General features: G+C 35.0%; 1 protein-coding gene and 1 pseudogene across 2 annotated transcripts in view; one reads left to right on the forward strand and one right to left on the reverse strand.

Annotated features, from left to right (window-relative positions):
* Positions 1–25,782, reverse strand: part of SPAST (spastin) — a 54,857-nt gene that overhangs the window by 19,967 nt on the left and 9,108 nt on the right. The window contains exons 2-7 of one of the 2 annotated variants that reach the window (XM_054568176.1): positions 15,747–15,830; positions 14,025–14,108; positions 7,410–7,505; positions 1,662–1,849; positions 905–1,038; positions 364–457 (exon numbers count right to left, since the gene is read on the reverse strand). In XM_054568176.1, the coding sequence (XP_054424151.1) occupies positions 364–457; positions 905–1,038; positions 1,662–1,849; positions 7,410–7,505; positions 14,025–14,108; positions 15,747–15,830 (680 nt within the window). Of the gene's footprint in view, positions 1–363; positions 458–904; positions 1,039–1,661; positions 1,850–7,409; positions 7,506–14,024; positions 14,109–15,746; positions 15,834–25,782 lie in introns of both variants that reach the window. The other variant, XM_054568168.1, reaches the window with a different exon arrangement.
* LOC129067865 (ret finger protein-like 4A) lies at positions 3,230–3,782 on the forward strand (annotated as a pseudogene).

The raw sequence follows: 25,782 nt of genomic DNA on the forward strand, positions 1-25,782 counted from the left end.
CCCACAACCTAGCCATGTGCCCTAACCAAGAATCAAACCAGCGACCTTTTGCTTTGTGGGATGACGCTCATGCAACTAAGCCACATTGGTCAGGGCTCTGTCTCTTAATTTTAAATCCCTCTTACCCTGTTACCTATTTTTCCTATATATGTTAAAAATGGGTTGGGTATTAGCAATTCATATAGTAATTCTCTTCTAATAACTAGTCAACTTCAAATCTAGTGTTTTTTTCCTTTAAAGAAAAAATATTAAATTACTGTTACATGAATTAATCATTCTAGCATAGCTCAAACATTTCTTTACTGCTAATACACACTCAGTAATGGACGATGATATAGAAAAATGAGAAAATACAGTCCTTACCTCAGGCCTCAGAGAAGGAAGGATGACAATTTCTTGCAATGCTTGTTTTGCCAACTCTTGACCAGCTATATCATCAAATTTAACAGCTGTTCCACTAAGAAAGAGAATTTCTGTTATTTCCACAATAGATATATGCTTCAGTTATTATAAAATGAAGTCTAAGCTCTTTGAAATGTGGTCATTTTATGTTAACTGTGAAACTATAGTTAAATCAGTAAAGCAATTATTTTCTCCATTTACAGAAATTAAAAACCATCATAAAAATTAAATATGCAAAGGAAAGGGAAGGGTCAAATCAAGGAACATGTATGAAGGACATATGGACGCCAAGGTGGGGAAGGATTGAAGTAGGGAGGTGGGGGTGGGAAGGGCAGGGGAAGTGGTGGCGGGTAAATGGAGACAAATGTATTAGAACAATAAAAATGTTAAAAAATTAAATATGTAAATTAGAGAAGGTATTTACTATTTCACTCATGATACATTTTATAAATAAAATTCAAAATTAAAACTAAAATAAAACACTTTAGATGGCAAAACTTACTTGTCCACAATTTCATTCATTATAAGGTTCGCAAGGTTGCTGTCCACGTTTCTAAAATTCTTCAAGTCTTTCTTTTTACGAGCAGCAGTTGTAGGGGTGGAAGGTTTATTTGTTCGATTTGTTTTTGGTGTATTCTTAAAGGACACAAAATTTTAATGTGAAAATACAACCTAACATTTACACTTTTCACAAGCAAATTAACTTTAAAGTGCACAGAATTAAATGTTTAAAAATAAGAAAAATATTTAAAAAATTTTTAAATGTATATTTACTACAAGTAAAATGGTATTCACTCTACAACAACATTTGGTATGAAGTAGGTTCAGAGACTTTTATCCAGAGAGACTCCCAAGTCACCATAAAGTAAAATGGCTCTATGACAATGCAGTCATATAATTTTGATCCTTGTTAGAACTGTAACAACACTCTAAGTATGTTAAATGTTACGAAACATTTACATAGGTTTAAATAACTAAAAGAATAACAACTTTAAAATGAACTATATAGCATTATATAAAACTGAATAAGCAAACTTACTATAAAGCCTAATTAGGTCCAAAAGGAGGTAAAATAAAATTTGCTTTTTAACAGCAAGTTGCCCTTAAAGATTTTTAAAAAAGGAAAATTACATTCAACTTTATGGAAACTTATCAATTCTTTAAGGTATTATAAAGTACTTGTAATAAACTGAAGCAAGCACATCATGCTCCATTTTCTATTTGCAAAAGCACAGCAATTAAAGTCTGTCTCCAAATACCTTATGAGTGGCAGTTGCAGGACCAGGTCCTTGTCTCACTCCAGAAACCATGGATAAGCCACTGCAACTAGGTGCCCTGTGGTGGCCTGAAAGACCTGTGGGTCCAGCTTTCATAACTGTTTTTGAACGAGGCAGTGAGTTACTAGTGTGTGTTAAGGGATCTTTTCTTTTTGGAACTGCTCCACTTTCTATTAAGAAAATAGTAAAATTATCATGGTTAGAGAATTGTGGTTAAACATTATAAAAGTAATAATAAAGACTAGTATAAATTTGCAAACTAAGGTAATTTTTTTAAACTTCAGCACTATTTCAAAATAAGAATTCAATCAGAATATATATTAAGATGTTAATGGAGGTTGTCACTGGGTGGATGAAATTATAGTTATTTAATTTTTTTCCCTTTCCTGATGTAGATTTTTATTTTCTTAAAAGAATACATATTTGTAATAAGAGGAATTTATTTGTGGGGCAGGAGGAAGATGTAAAAAAGTTACCAACAAATAAAGTTGCCAAACCTTTAAGAAAGAAAATATAGTACAGGCATTAGGGAGAGGTTGTACAGAGGAAAAACAACAGTACTGCATTACCCTGAAAGTCCACGGTGTGTGCCCACCTAAAAAGCTTTTTTTAAATTATCAATTTTTAATGTACTGGGTATAAAGATGTGGTTTTAAATACACCAAGTTTTTTATGTGTTATATTTTATATATGTAAATCATTATGTATAGAACACCTTCAATTAAGTCTAAAAGAATTGTCTAACTTACAGTTCTCTTCTACATAAAAAAAGTCTTTTAAATGTTTAAATCTCACTGCTTCCAAATACTATTTTTATAAACAATGTTTACTGTGAAGACAAATGTTAAATCAATCAGCAAATTGATTAGCCTACAGAAAAGACAAAAGCCTTATTTTTGCTTCTGTCATCAAATCTCTTAATACGGTTTAAAGTAACTCAAAGGGAAAAACTTCAGAGTAGACTAAGGTCAAGAAGTTTGATTAAATTTGTTTACAAATAAATGTAAAGTTCTGAACCACATATTCAAGGAACTAAAATAGTGACCCTTAGGGTAGAAGCAGGAAAGCAATCCAGAAAAGAGAATGACAATAAGCAAAAGCAAAGATGTAAATAAAAGCAAGATCTGTGTAGGGTGAAGATAAATATTCATTTCAGAGGAAAAAGAGACAGAATTTCTTCAGACAGAAATATAGAGTCCTCAGACTACAAATGGATAGAGATTTCCACATGGAACTATGAGAATGACAACAGACTGACTTTTCATAAACAACTAACAAAGGTCAGCAGGCAGTATGCTCAAAATGCTGAAGGAAACCTATATCAATTCTATATTCAGGTAACCTATCACATACAAATGAGGATATTTTCAGACATTAGAAAGACTAAGAGAGTTTACTACCTACAAACCCACAATAAAAAACTACTAAGGGAGGTTTTTTCCTTATCTTTTCTTTGTTGTTGTTGTTGTTGTTAAAAAGTAAATAAACACAGAGAACTGAGCTCTGGGAAAGCAGCCAAAAGATGACCTAGGGGAGGCGAGACAGTGGCGATGGCTGAACACTTTAAAGAAGCATGTAGATGTCCCGTCTGCCTGACTTATCTTGAAAACTGCGTGAACTTGAAATGTGGATATTTCTGCTGCCTCCAGTCCATCGCTTCACCTCAGAAGGAGCCCGGCAGGGGAGGGTGTACTATGCCCCTTCTGTTCCAGAGTTTCTCAGAAGAAGGACATCAGATCCAAAAACCAGCCGGGCAGGTTGGTTTCAAAGGAGTTAGAGCCTCAGCTAAGACCTATTCAGCAGTTGAACCTGCTGATGCAGAAGTTCCAAGTGGATATAACCTTGAATCTTGACACAGTCAACAAACTCACTCATCATTTCTGAGGACCTGAGGAGTGCCCATGGCTGGTGTTTCAAATAGAGGTGGAAGGCCAGTGCTGAGATTCAACTATACAATTCATGTCCTGGGCTCTCTGTCCTTAGTTCACCTCTGGCCTCCATTACTGGGAGGTGGAAGTGGGGACAAGCAAAGAATGGGATGTGGGCATTTGCAAAGGATCTCTTAATCAACAAGGGCTAATTCTACTGCAAAGAATCTGTTAATTGATAAGGGGTAATTCTACCGCCTTCTTAATTTGGTTTCTGAACTGTGGGTTTAAGAAACAGAGATGTCTTCTCACCCAAAACCATGTCTTTGATTGTTCTTGTTAGTCCTGCTTATTTTTTAAAAAGATTTTATTTATTTACTTTTAGAGAAAGGGGAAGGGAGGGAAGAAAGAGGGTGAGAAACATCAATATGAAAGAGAATCATCAATTGGTTGCTTTTTGTAAGTGTCCCACCGGGGGAAAGAACCAGCAACCCAAGCATGTGCCCTGACCAGGAACCGAAGTGGTGACTTTGTGGGACAACGCCCAACCAACCGAGCCACACCAGTCAGGGCAGCCCTGCTTCTGCTCAGTTGGGTTTTTCCTGGATGTGAATATGAGGACCATTTCGTTTCATCACATTTGGTGATGGACCCCATATTTTTACATTCCCTAAAATTTCTCTTGCAGAGACACTGCATCCATTTTTGCTCTTGCAAATTCAATTAAACATTATCAAGGCTTCCTGAGAATCTGTCCTGTGATGAATCCAGGTAGTGCTGGTCCTACAATGATTCCTGGGCAAGGCCAATGAAGCCTGTGATTACAGAAATATTTACATAACTAACTTCGTGTAAGTTAACAGCCATAGCTAGGAACTTCTCTGCTTGTTAGACATATAGCACAAAAGTGTAGCAGAAAAATATGAAACAGTTCATGAATCATAAATTAATTATATTAGGAGTTACTTTTCCAATATTAAGTGTTATGGTTGTTTCGAGACTTGTTTCTATTTCTGTCCAATTAATATGTTCTGAACTTTCGGATCGATTTCCAAGTATTTTCTTTCTTATTTTCTAAAACAAAACTTAGTGTGTAATGGAGGTTATAAACTAAAGAAAAATTTGGATGTGGGGAAAAAAAGCAAGCACAGAAAGTAAAAAACTATAATATAAAATTAGAGAACAAGAAATATCACAAAATTTGTGGTGGAGGAAAAACTGAGGAAAGGAAATATAATCAGAATATACCAATATATTTGGTTTGGGGCAAACAATATTTACTAAGTCTTAACGTTAAATACAATTTTTAAGTATAACTAAAAATAATGATATATCTATATCTAGATCTATGGAGACAAAGAATGGCATAAGAGAATTAAACCTTCTTCTACCTAATCTACCTAATAAGAAGTCAATACATATCAAAAACTGAGAAATCAGGAATAGCATTTAAGAAATATAGTTTACGAGTTTACAACATATATGTATAATGGTGAAATAACCACTAAAATCAAGATATACAATATTTCCAACAGAGCCAAAAGTTTCCTTGTATCCACTTCTACTCCATCCCTCTTACTGTCCTTGGTCCTAGAGAATCTTCTTTCTGACAATATAGGAGGCATCTGATTTCCATTCATTTCTATTGATATACATTCATGGTCACTGAATCTTTCATTTGACATCTCCGATTGGCTGTTGAGGCTATCTAGTAAACTTTTATTTCAGTGGTTGTACTTTTAAACTTCAAAATTTCCATTATTTTTATTGTGTAATTTGTATTACCTACTTTGATTGTAGCTTTGAAAACTGATGGCACATTTTCTTTTTCGTCTTTGAATATATTTATAACTGCTGTTTGACATCTTGGTCTGCTAAATTCAACATCTGGGCCAAGTCAATAGTCAGTTCTACTGACTGATGTTTTTTTCTTGAGTAAGGGTTACACTTTTCTATTTTGTTACATGTCTAGTAATTTTGAATAAACTTTTTCTTTTTTTTAAATATATTTTATTGATTATGCTGCTACAGTTGTCCCAATTTCCCCTCCTTTGCCTGCCTCCACCCGATACCCCCCTTCCCTCCAGCAATCTTCCTCTTAGTTCATGTCCATGGGTCGTGCATATAAGCTCTTCAGCTTTTCCATTTCCTATACTATTCTTTGATATCCCCATGTTCATTTTGTACATACAAGTGATGCTTCTTAATCCCTGCACCTTTTACCCATTCTCCTCCTTCCATTTCCCAGCTGATAACCCTCTAAATGATCTCTGTTTCTATGATTCTGTTCCTGTTCTGGTTGGACATTGTAGATAACACATTGAAGTAACAAGTAGACTTTGGAAAACTATTTCCTAAGAGAGATAAGAAATTCATCCAAGTGAAACATCACAGAATGTTCCAGAATTGGGTGACACTAATAAACTAGGCTTGAGTGAGCCAGCTTGTTCACTAGTATCAATCACCAGTGCCATAGAGATTAGCTGTGAAGTTACTATGTCCCACCAAACAGAAAAAAGAATTAATAGAGCAGACAGCTTACTATGGATTTGAAATAAGATAGTTTATTTTTTTAATGGGTCCCAGAAAGAGAAAGTTGCTTTTTAAAAATTTTTGCTTGGCAGAAAAATACAATAGGATTGCGCATGTGGCAGGAAGTAGAAGAGAATCAGATAATAATAGAAAGGCATACAAGCTCTTCAGGGCTAGAAAACTTGTGCTATTTATCCTAGTAAAATTACTAGGATTTCAAATTTGCATTTTGGAAGCTTAACTATTTATATGTGATGCATCCTTAGATTTGTTTTTTCTAAAAGTTCCTTATGAAAATGTCGGCATTTCACAGCCATGCTAAGAAAAACAGGAAAAGTATTTATCTTTATACTTGAAATGGTATTATAAGTTAGATACAGGAAGAAATGAGAAAAGGAATATAGCTACTGATGTGGAGCTCTGTACTAGAGAACCAAACCTAAGTGATAACTCTTAAGGCATAGTTGAAGCCACATGGAAAGATTTCATTAATGACCAACTGTCTCTTTCATCTTTCCATTTAAACTAACTCTTCCCTATTGAAATATTAAAAGTTTTCCATTATAGATGAATAAAGAAGCCAGTGGTCTTATAGTCTAAAGTAAGTTCTTTTTGTTTTGTTTTGTTTTTTGGGGTCTTTTGACTACAATTTAAACAATGTAATACTTCAATAAAATTTAAGCCTGGACATAAAACTAATGCTGAAAAAGTCACCAAGAAAACTGACCAACATGTCAGAGAACTTAGGAAATAAAGATTCTCCCCACCCAAACAAAACAAAAAAGCATTTAATGTTCTGTGAATTCATATCCAAAAGTTCATGGAAAACAAATTTAACCTATAATAAGTAATAGTATTCTAATGTTACTCCTCACTATGCGAACTCAGCTTCAAACTTTTTCTTACAGGTACTGTGACAAAACATTCATGTACAGTATACAGGAAAAATGATATGCAATGAAAATTGATACAAAACAAAAAAATGAAAATTTCTCTTAAAAAACCCTACTTAACTATACATTAAAAAAAAAACACAGAAGTTGAAAATACAATAGAAACAAAAGAATATAGAAAAATGAGCCTTCAAATTTTATAATTTCAAAAATTAGAGCTTGCAAAATATGCAAATAAAGCATGTTGAGAATGGATAGACCTTATTTGTTACATATTTATATGCTTAATGATAGGAATGCTATATTGTCAACATAGCCCTGTGCAAACAAAAACCAAGCAAAACTATCATTATATCAAATCAACATTATCAGGTTAAGTGGGACTTGACTGTGCATGCAAGCTTTATTATTTTACATATTAGTTGACCTAAACCCACCTGACTGGAGATGTCCGTTGCGGCATGTCAAGTTAGTACTGTCATTATAGACGTCTGTTTGTGACTTGGAAAATTGCAAAACTGGTTGCAGCTTCTCTATGCAACAGAGGAGGGTAAGAAAGAACAAAATAAACAAAAAGAAAAAATACAATGAAAAAAAGGTACATGTGAAAATGAAAAATGGTTCAAAGTGTTACAAGGTTGTTACATGATAAAGAGTTTGGCATTTATATAAAATTCTCCCAAAAATATAATTAGTAAAAACTCAGATATTAAAATAAAAACAGAAATTAACATGAACGGTTATGTTAAAAATGTCTTAGTTGGATTTGGTAACCTGAGACAGTTCTATATTGTTATTATCACCAGCAAATATTTTCTGAATATCTAGTATATCTAAGTCATTGCACAGAAAGAGCAACATGAAGATAAAAAAAATGAGTATCAGTCTCTATCATCCAGACACTTATTAAATATAATTGACAACTTACAACACAATGTTTTAAAAAAGACTGTACAGCATGAAAGAGAGAGAACATTAAAAAGGCTCTAGAGAAAAAGTGAGCTATGAGTTGGCAAGGATTTGAAAAGATAAAAGGGACATTTCAGGAAAGGAGAACCTTTAAAATGACAGAAGGAAACAAACCATGAGGAGTGTCTAAAAAATGTCATATTCAGCTACCTTAATATATGTCAAGCAAAAAATAAAGGCCATAAAGCAGAATGAAAGCAGCATGCTTCAGGCCTGTCTGTACAACACCCTACCACTTATGTGTGCACACTTGTCCCCCCTTATCTGCAGGGGAGACATGCCAAGACCTCCACTGGACCCTTGAAACCACAGATAGTACTGAACCCTACATATACTATATTTTTCCTACACATACACACCTATAATAAAGTTTAACTTATAAATTAGGCACAGTAACAGATTAACAACAATAAACTAATAAAATAGAGCAATGATAACATACTGTAATAAAAGTTTTGTGAATGCGGTCTCTCTCCCTTTGATAACTGATCTGACAACTGAGATGGCTACTAAGTGGCAAACAGGCGGGCAGCGTACACAGTGTGGATTCCCTGGACAATGGGAGGATTCATGACCCAGGTGGGATGGAGCAAGAAGAGGTGAGACTCATCATGCTACTCAAAGCAGCATGAAATTTAATTATACACTGCTTACTTCTGGAATTTTCCATTTAATATTTTCAGACTGAAGTTGACCATGGGTAACAATTCACAGAAAGCAAAACCATGGATAAGGGGGGTGGGGGCTACTACTGTGTAGGAAGATTATCTCTAAAAAGAACCCAGAGAATCTGGTGACAGAAGTTGTCTCTGGGGAAGAAACATGAGTGGCTGGGGCACAGTAGGAAATGATTGCCTGTCATACTTAAACTTTTAAAATTTTGTGGCAACACCTAAAATTATCTAAAAATTGAAAAGGATTATTTCAGCCCCATCTGTACTTCAAATAACAACAAATTTTCTCATGATCTAGGTTTTTAAATCTAGCACTTGAAGCCCGGAGGGTAGCAGTTTGAAATTCCGTGCCTCTCTACATCACTGCTGCCCCCTTTCCCCCATTCACGTCCACCCACACTGCTAGCCGACAAACGCCCTGCTCCACCACTTACTCGCCAGTATGAACTTGCTTTCAGCTTTTCCGAGGCTCTCAAGGATTAAATGAAGTAATATACATAAAGTCCCTACTCTATGTCTCATTCACAATAGGAGCTCAACGTTACATTAATTTTGTTGAAACATTCCAAGTTATCATAACTGATTCTTTTAATACTAGAAAGTCAATGAATACATGCAAAAATATAGCACATCTATACTAACTCTCCTAAACTTCCATTTCTAAGGTCAGACAAGCAGGCGCCATGCTTGGTTTATGGTACACCACACATGCCTTTGGGACAGGTTAAATAGCAGCTACCCTTTTTGCACAAAGCACAAAGTACTGCACAGCTTTTGTGTCCCAGAACTGGCTGATACAATATACCCTGGAGCTCAGTTTTTTTTTTTCCTTGTTGTTAGTTAACAGGTAGGTCATCTGATTTTTCTTAATGATAATACTGTTCGAATCACCATACTGAGAAAGAAACCATTTATGTTGGCAAAAGATATAAATAAGAAAAAAACACTGATTTGTAAACGTCTTCTTTATCAATTAACACTCTCTTAATGCAATGTAACAACAGTTCACATAAACATTCATTATATAATAAAATAAACAGAAAGTAAATCCTCAGTTTTGATAATAACTAGGAATAAAGAGCCACAGAATTGTTTCTTAAATGTGTAGGGTTTAGTTTTATAGGCATGGAAACACACATACACAGTAGCGGTGAGCTGCTTACGTGAACCCACTCCTCTTCATCTTTGTTAAAGAATGTCAACAGTCACCCTCACATGCAATCCCCATACAATCATCTACCTAAAAGGAAAATCTTACCACAGAACTGTTCTGCTAAAAACCCTTTAGTAGCTTCTCATTGCCCTAGATCAGCCCTCAAGCTCCTTCACATGCCAACCAAGGCCATCCATGCAATCCAAAATTCACACCTCTACCAGCACCCTTCCTTACTCACTATACTGTTTCTTGGCCCTGGGTCTTTGTTCATGCTGTTATTTCTTCCTGAACCATCTTTCTCTCATTCTGTAAAAACTTTTATCTTTTTAAACCCCCACTTTAGGCTTCACGTCTTCCAGGAAGATTTCTTAGACACCTATTTCCCCACCCCTACAAAATACTTGTGTATCCCATCATGCAGTGACATGATTTACCTGCGTGTATCTATCTCCCCACTATGTCATGAGAGCCTTAAAGAGAGGAACACTTTATCTCATGTATCAGTAAATCAGTTTGCTCAACATTTAAATATGATCAGTCTCCAACCACTTGTTTACTATTTCTCCTGGTATCACCCCGGTCTAAGCCTCTATCATTTTTCTCCTAGCATACTAAATAGTGGTCCTACTTGTTCTCCCTTATGCAACATAGTAGCTAGTGTGACCTTTTTAACATTTAAATCAGATTATGTCTTTCCTTTCCTTAAAATCCTTATAACTGCTCCCTGCTTCACAGGTAGTAAAAGCGGCTTATAAGGCCTTGTGTGTTATTGACAACTGCCACCCCCATTAGTTCTCTGACCTCCTGTCTACCATGCTGGGGCACAGTGGCCTCTGCTGCTTCTCAAACCTATCAGGTGTGTTTTCTTAAAGCTTTGCATCGGCTCTTATGCCTCTCAGGGCCATTCTTTTTTCAAATACCCGTATGGCTAACTTGTTAACTTCTCAAAGAGGCATACCCTGACCATTCTATTTGAAACTAAAAATCCAAACCATCTCCCATCCACTCCTGAAATCCTCCTTACTGTGTTTTACTTTTTCTTTTTTCCACATATTTATCACCTCCTAACATAGTGTATAATTTATTTATTTTTATGTTTATTGCCAATGTTAGTCGTCCCCTGCTGATACAAACTCTGAAGAAGGGACCCTTATCTATTATCCTAAGCATTTAAAACATGGTAATTATCCAATAAATACTCGCTGAGTTAATAAATTCAGTTTATATCCCTTGGCATTTTACCTGGTAGAGAGTAAAAACTTAGTGAACGCTGAACAAAGCTAAATTTAGAGGGAAAAAACAGGGTAACCTCATGCCACCATGTATACCAAGATGCTGATGCCGAAATTATCTTTTTTTCTATAGCAGGTTTTATCACTAAGCTTTGTTCTAAGGTTCACTGTCACTAAACTGAAGATACAGTAGTCCCCTCTTATCCATAGTTTCAGTTACCCAGATCAACTGAGGTCTGAAAATATTAAATGGAAAATTCTGGAAATAAATAATTCATAAGTTTACAATTGTGCACCATTCTAAGTAGTAATAAAATCTTGCACCAACCTGCTCCATTCTGATTGGGACATTAATCATCCCTTTGTCCAGAATATTCACGCCGTATACGCTACCTGCCCCTTCGTCACTTAGTAGCCCTCTCAGTTATCAGATCAACTGTAGAGGTATCTCAGTGCTTCTGTTCAAGTAATTCTTATTTAACATGAAAATAGCTCCAAAGTTCAAGAGCAGTGATGCTGGCAACTCAGAAATACCAAAGAGAAGCTTTAAAACATTTCCTTTAAGTGAACAGGTGAGTACAGTACACAGTAAGATATTTTGAAAGACTGCATTCACACAGCTTTTATTATAGTACAATTATTCTATTGTATTTAGTTACTGTTAATCTATTACTGTGTCTAATTTATAAATTAGACCTTATCATAAGTATGTATGCATAGGAAAAAACAGTGTATATACGGTTCAGTACTATCTGCACTTTCAGGCGTCCCCTGTGGATGGGGGGACTACTATATATAATAGATATGACCTCTTCCCAACTTTATCAGAGAGACCGCATCCTCTCAAATTAGTCTGTCTGGGGAACTCCCAGTATCATTCTGCATTCTAATTAGATACCAATTGGGCATCCCACCTCTGAAAAACTCTGTATCTTAACCAGCACATAATACACAAAAATGCTCTACTATGCACTTGTGCACAGCTCTTACTTACTGTTGTTGATATATATAATCCCAGACTATGAGTTCTCAGAAGACAGGAATATGTTGATGCCCTCTATCCCACCCCTATTTTTAAAAAGTAGTATCTTTCAGTCCTGGCTTGGTAGGCTGGCGAGAGCATTGTCCCTATACACCAAGGTTGTGGGTTCAATCTCTGGCCAGGACACATACAAGAAAGGAACCAATGAATGCATGAATGAATGGAACAAATCAGTATTTTTTTCCTCTCTCCCTCTCCCTTCCTTTCTTTCTCTAAAATCAATAAATTAAAAAGAAAATAACATCTTTCATTAAAGGGCACACAGCACTTTTGAGGAAGACAAGAGACAACACTGATTTTGGAGAGTGGGCAGGGCCGGGGGGGCAGAGAGAGAGAAAGAGAGCAACATCGATGTGAGAAAGCAACATCGACTGGTTGCCTCCTATACGTGCTCAATCTGGGATAGAATCCATAACCTAGGTATGTGCCCTGACCGGAAATCAAACCAACAACCTTTTTGTGTACAGGAGGATGCTCCAACCAACTGAGCCACACTGGCCAGGGCCAAAATATTACTTCTTTCAATGCCTAGCTTTTATATCAATCACGGCTATACATCCACCTATCAATTTACAGGTAGGACAGAAGAATGTATTAAAAGGTACCATGGAGATGTACATGCAAGTCAGACCATAGGAAACACTATGCGGCAAAGATCTGGTTCATTGACAAACTCCAAGAAAAACAGATGGACTTGTAATTAAAAGAGATGTACTGTAAGGGTTTTTTTTAAAAAAAAAACCAACAACTGGGTTGTGTGGCATTTGGGAGAAGGCTGGAGCTGCCAACCTCCCTATGCTGGGTCCCTCTGATCTAAACAATTGTAAAAAATAGTAAAAGCCTGGGCTGGTGTGGCTCAGTGGACTGAGTGCAGGCCTGTGAACCAGAGGGTCGCCAGTTTGATTCCCAGTGTAGGGCACATGCCTAGGTTGTGGGCCAGGTCCCCACCAGGGGGCAAGCAAGGTACAACCACACATTGATGATTCTCTCCCTCTTTTTCTCTCCCCTCCTCTCTCTCTAAAAATAAATAAAATCTTAAAAAAGAGTTATTCAATTATTAGATAATAACTGGATATATTATATTATATATAAATTATATTTGGACACTGACCATTTTTGGTATTTTTTTAGTATTAAAGAAAATGACTTTTTTTTACATGGGTAATGGTATTTTTTAAGGCATCTTTATTTTTTAGAGATACAATATGAAATACTTATAAATGATATAAAAAGATGTCAGAATTTGTTTCAAAATAATATGAAGTGGGAGAAAGTGGGCAGGGATATAAACAGGGGTTTGCAAAATTTTTCTGTAAAAAGCCAGGCAGTAAATATTAAAGTATTTTTAAAAGCTACATTTTAAAAGTCTTTGAGAGTTATATGATCTCTGTATCAAATATTCAACTCTGTCACTGTAGCATGAAAGCAGCCAGACAATACGTAAAGAAATGAGAGTAGCTGTTTGCCAATTTATAAAAATGGGCAGTGAACTGGAGTTATTAGCCTTTGGCCTTTAGTTTGCAAACCTTCGGTGTAGATAAATCAAGGCTGACCATGAGATGATGATTATTAAAGCTAAGTGAGGGATAATTTTCATTATACTTTTCTATTTTATGTTAGGAATATTCTATAAGTTAAGGGAAAAAAAGCCTACGTCACATTTTCAAGATCATTGATCTATTTCCATCTACATTACAAGTTAATTGAACAGCCCTGGCTGGTGTGGCTCAGTGGACTGAGTCCTGGCCTGCGAACCAAAGGGTTGCTAGTTCGATTCCCAGTCAGGGCATGTGCCTGCATTGTGGGCCAGGTCCCTCAGTTGGGGGCATGCAAGAGGGAACCACACATTAATGTTTTCCTCCCTTTCTTTCTCCCTCCCATCCCCTCTCTCTAAAAATAAATTTAAAAATTTTTTTTTAAAAGTTCACTGAATACACATTTTAGATACATCTCATTCCAATTATATAATTCATTGATACCTAGAAGTTGTAAACGGTCCTTGGCCATAACCAAATTAGTCATCATTTTAGCTTGAAGGCGCCTAGCTCTTTCACACTGTTCACCTGAAAGAAAAAAAACAGAAGAAAAATTAAAACATCCAATGTTTCCCTAATAATATGGTTTCAAGATAAAATATTACCTCAACTAATCTCACAGGAAGTCATAGTCTTTATAAAAAATATTTTAAATAGTATTTTCACATAATATTTTTAAAAAATGTTACAGTTCCTTTTGCTGGTTTCAGACCTATTGTGGTATTCCATGGATTTTGAGCCATATTTTTTCCCCCTATGTTTTAAAATCTTTGAAATTGGGATGTGTTTTAGAAGCAGTGCCATGGGCGGGGCTGCAGTCATAACATAGTTGCTACTGCCTGTGCATGCACCATTTGCTCGTAGATATTAACGCTGCTGTTATTGCTGTGTCTGAATGAGATAGGCCAGCAAATTCAATAAGGTTTAAAATTCAATTTCTGAATGATAAGAAGAGAATGTGTCATTGTTTGACACTTTTTTTCTCTGAATGATAGAATTGAAGGCATTTTTGTTTTAGTGAAATACTCCTTATAAACAACTTATTTACTTCAAACTCTTCTATGCAACTGACAAAGAAGAGCAAATATATTTTGTACACAATTCATAAAAGTCATGCTCATAAACTCATGAAAGTCTCAAATACCCAACCTCCTAGATTTATTTGTTCTATTTTGGTCTCTTTTATTAAGTAGACTAGTAGCTAAAGAAGTAGTCAAAATAAAAAGGGACAGGAAAAAAAGGTAAATATTGGATACATTGTAATTATTGGAGATTAACTGATATAAGTATCAGTCAGCCAGACAACAAACATCCACTGGATGGACTGATTCATAAGGTTCTTAGCCTACATATTATTTTTGCTTCTAATTTTATTTTAGCTATAATAAACTGACATACTTTATTTATTTATTAGTGGTACCCATGTACTGCACAATAGTCACAGCACAGTATTTAAGAATTCAGGCTGCCTGTACTCAAATCCTGACCCTACTGCTTGTTAGCTATGAGGCTTTAGGAAAGTTACTTAACTTCTTTGTACTTAAGATTATACATTTGAAAAATAATAGTAACAGCAGCAGCCTCAAGTGTGGGGTTTTGGTGAAAATTAAGAGATAATATATATGAAGCACATACAATGATGCTTAGGCACACTGTGCAGTAAATGCTACCGATATATTTAAAGATATTAGACTAATTTTTTTTTATTTGAGGTAATAAGATAAGTAATAACTGCTTTGGTTTTAAAAAGCCGAGTGTGATTCAAAGACAGACATTTACAGCTTGTATTCTGATATGCAGTCAAGCAATACTCACAAGTGCAAAGAGGAGCCTGTGGATTAACCCCTTCTCCCTGCCTCAACAATGAAGAAAGGACTGGTTTCAAAAATATGGCTAAACACAGGCTTAAAATATCACCGACAGTGGGACCAAGAAGGGCACAAGCAATATACTGGTTTTTGCCTGACTGCTACAGCAATCAAGTTTGAGCATCTCTGGTTAAACTGCATTTTTAGCATAGGTAGTAACACATTAACTGTAAGACTACAAACATTAACAATATTTTTAAAACTTTTAAATACTTCTGTTAAGAAAGATGGATCTAAAATTAGGGTATTCATGTGAATATAATTTTGGATGGCTCCTAAACAAATGTAAATAACTTACCTTGTCCTGTAACTATGACAGCTATTCCTTTTTCTAGTTCTTCAATACCTTTCTTGTACCATTCCACAGCTTGCTCCTTTTGTCCTGCTTAAAAAAGAAATAATTGTATATATCACAAGTATAAAGAATGAACTAAACACCTCCCAAAGCATGCTGTTATTAAGTGATACATGAAACAGAGTTGTGATTAAATAATTTTAAGAAATACTACTATGTGATTTCTTTGTATCTTTAGCATCTTAACAATACATGTGAATCTCCAAGGGTAGGATACAGACTTCGATGTTTTTCAAAATTTTAGGGCTGTGAGTTCATTTATTTATCATCTCATGGTGCTGATGCTTATAACCATACAAATGATGTACTATGGACAGATATTTTATATAAGGATAATTTATTTTAAATAAAGGGTTTTTAAAATAAAAATAGGACTTCAATAATATCGAGGGGGAAAAGAGCACTGTTTAAACTGTATTCAAATCTAAGTAATACCTCCTATATTCAATGTTGGGTGCCTCTTTTCTAGTTTTTATTTCATAAATGATAGCATCATAAGAAATCATACATGAGATTACAAATGTGGCATTTAGTAACACATTTCTATTTTCTTTGAAACAAATGACTGGTTTACAATATTCTTAATCCAAGTTAATCTTAAAAAGAATCTAAAAAGTCAGCACAACCAAAATGTGGAGATTTTTGTAAAGTGATAACAATTATATGCAAATCTCACTGGTTTTTTGCATTTCTTTTTAAATTGAATTTATTGGGGTTACATTGCTTAATTAATGTTTCAAGTGTACAATTCTATAATACATCATCTATATATTGTACTGTGTGTTCACCACTCATAGTCTAGTCTCCTTACATCACCATTTATTACCCCATTACCCTCTTCTATTTTCCCCCACCACCCTTTTCATCTGGTAATCACCATACGGATATCTGTGCCTGAGGGTTTTCTGTTTGTTTGTTTGTTTTGCTTCATCCCTTTACCTATTTCACCCAGTCCCCCAACCCCTTATCTTCCACCCAAACAGCTGTCGGTCTGTTCTTTGTATCTACGAGGTGTTCATTAGCTTCCACAAATAAGTGAAATCATATGGTATTTGTCTTTCTCTCATCAGCTTATTTCACTCTGCATAAAACTCTCTGGGTCCATCCATGCTGTTGTGAAAGGTAAGATTTCCTTCTTTTTTATAGCTGAACTTTTTTATACACTCATCTACTGATCAGCATTTGGCTGCTTCCAAATCTGGGCTATTACACACAGCACTGCAGCAAATCTAGGGGTGCATATATTCTTTCGAATCAGTGTTTCAGGTTTCTTTGGATATAGTCCCAGAAGTGGAATCACTGGGTCATAACGCAGTTCCATTTTAATTTTTTGAGTAAACTCCATGCTGTTTTCCACAGTGGCTGCACCAATATGCATTCCCACCAAAAGTGCACAAGGGTTCCCTTTTCTCCACATCCTTGCCAACATTTGTTTTTTGTTGATTTATTAATGATAGTTATTGCGACAGATGTGAGGCCATATCTCATTGTGGTTTTAATTTGTATTTCTCTTATGGTTAGTGACATTGAGCATCTTTTCATCCATTGGCCTGGCCATCTGTATGTCCTCTTTGGAGAAGTGTCTCTTCAGATCCTTTGCCCATTTTTTAAATTGAAGTGTTTGTTTTTTTTGGTGGTAAATTCTGTATACATTCTGGATATTAATCCTTTATCAGATATATTACTGGTAAATATGTTCTCCCATTCAGTGAATTGTCTTTTCATTGTGTTGAAGGTTTCTTCTGTTGTGCAAAAACTTCTTAGTTTGATGTAGTTCCATTTGTTTATTTTTTCTTTTGTTTCCCTTCCTGAGGAGATGCATCAGAAAAAAATAGTGCTACGAGCCCTGACTGGTGTGGCTCAGTGGGTTGGGCATCCTCCTGCAAACCGAGGGGTCGAAAGCTGGACTTCTGGTAAGGGCATATACTTAAGCTGCAGGTTGGGTCCTCAGTTGCAGGTGCACTAGAAGCAATTGACGGATGTTTTTCTCTTCTTTCTCCCTCCCTTCCCTTCTCTCTAAAAAAATAAATAAAATCTTAAAAAAAAATAGTGCTATGAGAAATAAATGTCCGAAATTTCACTGCCTACGTTTTCTTCTAGGATTTTTATGGTTTCAAGTCTTACATTTAAGTCTTTACTCCATTCTGAGTTTATTCTTGTATAAGGTGTAAGGAGTTGGTCTAATTTCATTTTTCTACCTGTTTCTGTTCACTTTTACCAACACCATTTATTGAATAGATTGTTTTTACCCCATTGTATGTTCTTGCCTCCTTTGTCAAATATTAACTGACCACAAAGGTGTGGATTTATTTCTGGGCTCTCTATTCTGTTCCATTGATCTATGTCTGTTTTTATGCCAGTATAATGTTGATTTGATTACTATGGCCTTGTAGCATCGTTTGATATCAGGTAGCATGATACCTCCAACTTTGTCCTTCTTTCTCAAGATTGCTGAGGCCATTATTTGGGGTCTTTTGTGGTTCCACATAAATTTTCAAAGTATTTGTTCTAGTTCTGTGAAATACGTCGTTGGTATTTTAATAAGGATTGTGTGATTGCTTTGGGTAATATGGATATTTTAATGATATTAATTCTTCCTATCCTATATGCGTCCCTATATGCTTCCACAGTATATGCTTCCACTTATTTGTAGCTTCCTCAATTTCTTTCACCAGTATTTTATAGTTTTCCAAGAACAAGTCTTTTACTCCCTTGATTAAATTTATTCCTAGGTACATTATTTTTTTGTTGCAATTGTAAATGAGAATGTTTTCTTAGTTTTTATTTCTGATAGTTCATTAGTGGTGTATAAAGATGCCACCTATTACTGAATATCAATTTTGTCCTCTGCTAACTTTACTGAATATATTTATCAGGTCTAGTAGCTTTTTGATGGAGTCTTTGAGGGCTTCTATATACAAATATCATGTCATCTACAAATAATGATAGTTTTACTTCTCTCTTTTCATTTGAATGCCTTTTATTTCTTATTCTTGCCTGACTACTGTGGTTAGAATGTCCAGTACTATGCTGAGTAAGAGTGGGGAAAGAGGTCATCCCTGTCTTGTTCCTGATCTTAAGAGAAACACTTTTAGTTTTTGCCCATTGAGTATGATGTAGCTGTGGGTTTGTCATGTATGGCCTTTATTATACGAAGGGATGTTACTTTTATTCCCACTTTGCTGAGGGTTTTGATCATAAATGGGGATGGATTTCATCAATTGCTTTTTCTGCATATACTGATATGACTTTGTGATTTTTATCCTTCATTTTGTTTACACGGTGTACCACATTTACTGATGTGCACCAACCTTGAGTCTCTGAAATAAATCCCATTTGATCATAGTGTATGATCTTTTCAATGTATTGTGGGAGCTGGTTAGCTAATATTTTGTTGAGGATTTTTACATCTATGTTCATCAGAAATATCGACCTATAATTTTCTTTCTTGGTAGTGTCTTTATCTGGTTTTGGAATTAGGATAATGCTGGGCTTGTAATGAGCTTGGGAGTCTTCCAGCCTCTTGAATTTTTTGGAATAGTTTGAGAAGGATAGGTGTTACTTCTTCAAATGTTTGCTAAAATTCACCTGTAAAGCCATCTGGACCAGGACTTTCTTTGCAGGGATTTTTTTTTTTTTAATTGCTGCTTCAATTTCATTAGTTGTTATGGGTATATTCAGATTTTCTGATTCTTCCTGATTCAGTTTTGGTAGATTGTACGTTTCCAGGAATTCATCTATTTCACCCAGGCTCTCCAATTTGTTGGCATACTGTTGTTCATATTTTCTACAATCTTTTGCATTTCTGTGGTGTCAGTTATTTCTCCTCTTTCATTTCTGATTTTACTTATTTGGGTCCTCTCTCTTTTTTTCTTTATGAGTTTGGTTAAAGGTTTGTCCATCTTGTTTATCTCATAAAAGAATCAGTTCTTATTTTCACTGATCTTTTATACTGTTTTTTTTAGTCTCTATGCCATTTATTTCTGCTCTGATTTTTACTATTTCCTTCCTTCTACTTACTCTGGGCTTTGTTGTTTTTTTCGCATTCTTTTAGGTATATAGTTAGATTGTTTATTTGTAAATCTCACTGTTTTTGAAAATTACTTTCTTGGTTCTTAAAATTTGCCAAGCCTCTGAGTAACTAATACAGAGGTGTAGTAAAGTTATGGTGAAAATCATCTATTAGAACTGTGTGTTTCATCTTTTCCCAACTCATGTCTCTATTTAATCAAACAAAAACTCCCATGCCATTCATTAATTGAAATTTTGAAATCAATAAAATACGATTCTCTTGATAAAATAAAGTTTTATCATAACTATATACAACAACTAAGAAATGCTATCCCCTTATGTGTGTACCACCTAATCCTCTACCCCTTACTCCATCCTAAAAATAAATCACTAACTAGATTCAGTTCTTGAGACAGGATTATTCCTTACTTATTACAGTGCCATTAGTATTTTACAGTGTCTGGTCCAGAATATGTGCTCAATGAGTACTTGATAATAACACATGAAGAAATTATTAATAGTAAATCAATTCAAACTATTTTGATGCTTACCTTATTTCTTTATAAATATTTGTTTATATATGGTTTTGGTTTTTTAATTAAAAAAAGGGAAATTACAGAAAATAGTAAAATAGACTTTGCATTTTAGTAGTGGGAATATTGATAATAAAGTCACATTTGCTTAAAACTCTTAAAAATAAAGTATAATCTAGCAGATACAACAGAAGTTCCTTTTTTATGCCTCTTCCCATTCTAATACTTTTTTACTTTCCAGAAACCACTGTCATGAATTTAGTGCATCTCTTTCTAACACATGTTTTTCTATTGTTCCTATTTTATTTGTATTGTTTAATTTTTTAAAAATTGCATTGCTTATGATCTAATTTGCTGTATACAGATCTGGTTCATTCTTTATGACTTCTGTATAGTATCCTAGATCATCCTATAATTTATTCAACAACGTAAATACAAAATACTTAGGTTGTTTCCAGTTTTTTAGTATCTCAAATAATGGTGCAATAAACAATCTTGCACCTGTCCCCTTATATGTGCCAATTTCTCTAAGGTATATGCTTAAGAAGTAGATTTGATGAGTCACAGATCATCATTTACTCTCCATTTACCAGAAACCTATAAACTGCTTTTTGAGAGTGCTTATACTAATTTTTACTGCTAATTCTTAATGGCAACATCTGAACAAAATGTTCTCAGGAGTTGTAGTGCATTACTGTAGGCAAATGAAATGACTGATTACAAATAAATTCACAGCTCAATAATTACTCAATTACCTAATATTCTCTGGTAACAGGTAGTTGACTTACTACATTGTTTAAATCTCATAAGCCAGTACTATATAAAATACATATAGACTTAACTAAAAGTAGAAGACTATTGGAGAAAGGACAGTCATATTCCATTGACTTACAGGGTCTGGCAGAAGAGTGTGGTTGGTAGGGTAACAATATGGGGGTAATAACTTATACTTTTAATTTGAACATTTCACCTAAAATATCATATGGTGTGCTTCAGTGTGATATTGTAATGTTACAGAATTACATGCTTATGATTTTGTAATAAGAAAGGGGTGTTATTTGTGCCGGACCCCCGTAGGTCAATGGAACAGAAGACAAAGTCTGATCTACACACACAGCACTGACTGACTGTGACAAAGATAACTCGGTAAGTCAACGGAGAAAGAAAAGCTTTCTCAAAAAATGAAACTGGAAAAACAGATGTACCATGCAAAAAAACCCTTCATATGACATATAAAAATTAACTTGAAATAGATCACAGACCTAAATATAAAACTTAAAAATATAAAATTTATAGAAGAAAATAAAGACAAAATCCTTTGTAGTCTTGGCTTAGAAGAGACTTGTTCAACGAAACATGAAAATCACAAATCTTAAGGAAAAAAAACTGATAAAATTAAAAGCTCCTGCTCTGAAAACATTGAGCTAAGACAATGAAAAGCCACAGACTTACTAGGAGAAAATACTGGCAAAATAAGGTGTCTAATAAAGGACTTACAACCAGAATATATGAAGGACTCTTCAATACAATGATAAAAAAACAAAACAAAAACAAATAACTCATTAAAAAATACTGGTCAAAAGACTGAAACATAAATTTTACCATAAAAGAGACATAAATGGCAAATACAGAAAAAAAAAAGTGCTCACTAGTTGTTAGTGAACTACAAATTAAAACCACGAGATACCACTACATACCTAATTTAGAATGGGAAACAAATTGCAAGCTCAAGTATGAAGGACCTCCCATGCATTTGCAGTTGTGAATACAAAATGGTACTGCCACTTTGGAAGACTTTGGTAGTTTCTTCCATATATTCACCACATGACCCATCAATGCCTTTTTCTATGAATTACCCAAAGAGATGAAAATATCAAGACATGCATGTGAATATTTATAACAGCTTTATTCATGAAAGCTAAGAACTGGAAAGAACCCAGATGTCCATAGTTTAGTGAATGAATTAACAAACTGTGGTACATTCATACATAAAATACTACTCAGCAATATAAAGGAACAAACTAAATATATGTAGCAACAGGAATGAGTCTCAAAAGCATGCTCAGTGCAAGAAGCTAGACACAAAAGGCTACATACTGTAGAATTCTATTTATATGACACTTGGTGAGGCCAACACTATATGGAGACACTTGGTGAAGATAACACTATAGGGACAGATCAGACCAGTGACTGCCAGGGGCTAAGGGGAAGGATAGGGAACTGACTACTAAAGGGGCACAAGGGAGCTTTTGGGGTGATAAAATGTTCAATATATTCACTGTGGCGCTGGTTACCCAGCTGTCAAAATTCACTGAATTACATACCCCTAAAAAGGGTAAATTTTACCATTCATAAATTATGCCTCAATAAATCTGATTTTTAAAAAGTGCAATACTCAGCCCTGGCCGGTGTGGTCTGGCTGGGAGTCATCCTGTGGGGTGAAGTCACTGGCTTGGTTCCGGTAGGGGTGCATGCCTGGGTTGCAGATTTGGTTCTGGTCAGCGCACGTGCAAGAGGTAACCAATTGATGTTTCTCTCTCATGTCAATGTTTCCCTCCCTCTCTTTTTCTCTACCTTCCCCCTCTCTAAAAATGAATAGATAAAATCTTTTTAAAAAAATCACAATACTCCAATATTTATGTATAAGGATATTTATTGTATCTTGGATTATAATACCAGAACTAAAATTTTGATCACAAGAATAAAATTAGATTATAAAAGCTGGAAAAATATTTTTAAAAATATGTTTCATCCCTAGACAGGTAGCACAGTTGGTTCAAATGTCAATCCCCAGTCAGGGCACATACAAGAATCAACCAATGAATGCATAAATAAGTTGAACAACAAATTGATGTTTCTCTCTCTCCCCCTCCCAAATCAATAAATAAAAATTAAATATATATTTATTGAGACTTGAAAAATATATCTGTGTGTGTAATACACACACACTTTGTTTCAAAGATCAGAGTTTTCAAAAAAGTGAAAATCACCAAAATGTGGAAAGGAGAAAAGCCAAGAGAGGTGAGCCTAGCATTTGGGACACTTTCCTGTTTCAAGTTATTGCTAATTCTGAAAGCAAAAGAAAAACAGAGTTTTCAACAAATTCATAGAACTAAGGTGACAAAAAATGAATTCCAGGGCATGCCCAGGAGAAGTAGTGGCAAAGACCCCAGGACTTTTTTTGAAGCCCTGTTACCAATGAAGAGTTATGAACTAGGCCAGTCTGCACAAAGGCTGAAACCCATACTCAAATCACTTTAATCCCTTAAAGCAGAAGAAACTATGACCCACAATCTCCACTGATTACCCTTTTGACTACATTATGGCAGAAACAAACAAACCTACCAATGGTCTCCAGCACAGAAAAGAGCTTCAAGACCCTTTAACAGTTCACAGTGCCTGTAGCACATTTCCCTATTACACCTATGGCTCCAAATAACACTCAAAACTCAACCAACCAAACTACATCAAATCAAGGCAAGCTGGGGTGGCAGGAACTTAAAATCATTTGTTGTATTGAAATTATTAGCCAATAATTTGAACTACACGTGAACTATGTAATATAGGGCAAATAATGGCCCAAGGGTCAAATACAGTCAGCTGTCTTTGTACATACAGCTTTACTGGATCATACCTACCATATGAGAGTGTTAAGTAGTTGTGACAGCTTAAAAATTTACTAAATGGCTCAACAGAAAATAAAACCCATCGCAAAAATACATAAGGGACTTAAATTAACATTTTCCCAAATAGGATATACAAATGACCAATAAGCACACAGAAAGATGCTCAACATCATAAGTCATTACGGAAATGCAAATCAAAACCATGATGAGACACCACTTTGCATCTATTAGCATGGCAATATTTTAAAAAAAAAATCCTAAAACTAAAAATTGTGGAGAAATTGGAAACACATGTGTACTGGTGGTGAGACTGCAAAAATGATATAGCTGCTGTAGAAAACAGTTTTGCAATTCCTCAAAAACTTAAACATGGAATTACTACCATCTGACCCAGCAATTCTGCTCCTCAGTAGATATTCAAAAGTATTGAAAGCAGGGACTGAGATACTTATACATCAATGTTCATAGCAGCATTGTTCACAAAAGATGGAAACAACCCAAATGTCCATCAACAGATGAATGGATAAACAAAATGTGGTATACACACACAACAGAATATTATTCAGCCTTAAAAAGGAATGAAATCTGATACATGCTACAACATGGCTGATGAACCTTGGAAACATCATGCTAAGGAAAGTAAGTTAGACATAAAAAGACAAATACTGTGTGATTCTACTTATATGAAGATTCCTAGACCAGGCAAATTAATGGAAACAGAAAGCAGAGCAGGGGATATCAGGAACTGGGAAACGGAACAACAGAGAAAGGGAAATAGGGAGTTTCTATTTGGGATGATGAAAAATTCCAGAAATGGATAGTGATAATGACTGCACAATGCTGTGAATGTATTTAATATCACTGAATTATACACTTTAAATGATTAAAATGGCAACTTTTATGTTATCAATGTTTTACCACAATTTAAAAATTACTGAATGATCCATTACAGGCAGTTCATTGACTCTTGGTATAGAGCAATGAAAATAAACAAACTACTACTACCACATGCAACATCACAGATTAATCTGAGAAGCATAAACTTGAGCAAAAGAAGCCATAGACAAAAAGAACACATACAACTTCATTTATAAAGTTTAAGATCAAACAAAATTATCTACTGTGTAAGACTTTAAGATTGATACATACAAATCTGAAGGATTGGGAGAGGTGGTAAATAGAAGAGAGCATGAGAAAGGCAGGATTCTGGAGTAATCTATTTTTGTTATTATTTATTCATTTTTAGAGGGAGGGCGGGGGGGAGACAGAGTGAGAGAGAGAGAGAGAGAGAAAACATCAACTTGCTGCTCCATCCATTAATGCATTCACTGGTTGATTCTTGTATGTCCCTAGATCAGGAATCAAACCTGCAACCCTGGTGTACAGGGATGACACTCCAAACAACTGGGATACCTGGCCAGGGCATATTCTATTTATTGACCTGGTAGGGTTTCTAACTTCTTTGTGCAGTTTGATAATTTATTAAGCAATAGATTGATTGTGCACTTTATGTAATTTTAATAAAGTACTTAAAAGCTGGAAAAAAAAGGGGAAGATCAAATACATTGCAATTTAAAGAGTCCCAATACATTCAGTGAAAAAGGTTAGAGAGCAGTTTGTATGTAACACTTTTTCCCCCTCCAATGAGTAAATATTTGTTTCTATAAGTAGACAAAGTCAGGAAACGTATTAGCAATCAAGTCTCTAAGGGTAAGATTACAAAGGATTTTCTCTTTCTACATTTGTTCATTATTTTAATTTTGAGTGTATGTTACGGTACAAGCAACAAAATGCTGGTAATATCTATCT

The sequence above is a fragment of the Pteronotus mesoamericanus genome, unplaced genomic scaffold, assembly GCF_021234165.1.
Source record: "Pteronotus mesoamericanus isolate MK-2021 breed Mesoamerican mustached bat unplaced genomic scaffold, CSHL_Meso_final contig_101, whole genome shotgun sequence".
NCBI classification, from domain to species: Eukaryota; Metazoa; Chordata; class Mammalia; order Chiroptera; family Mormoopidae; genus Pteronotus; species Pteronotus mesoamericanus.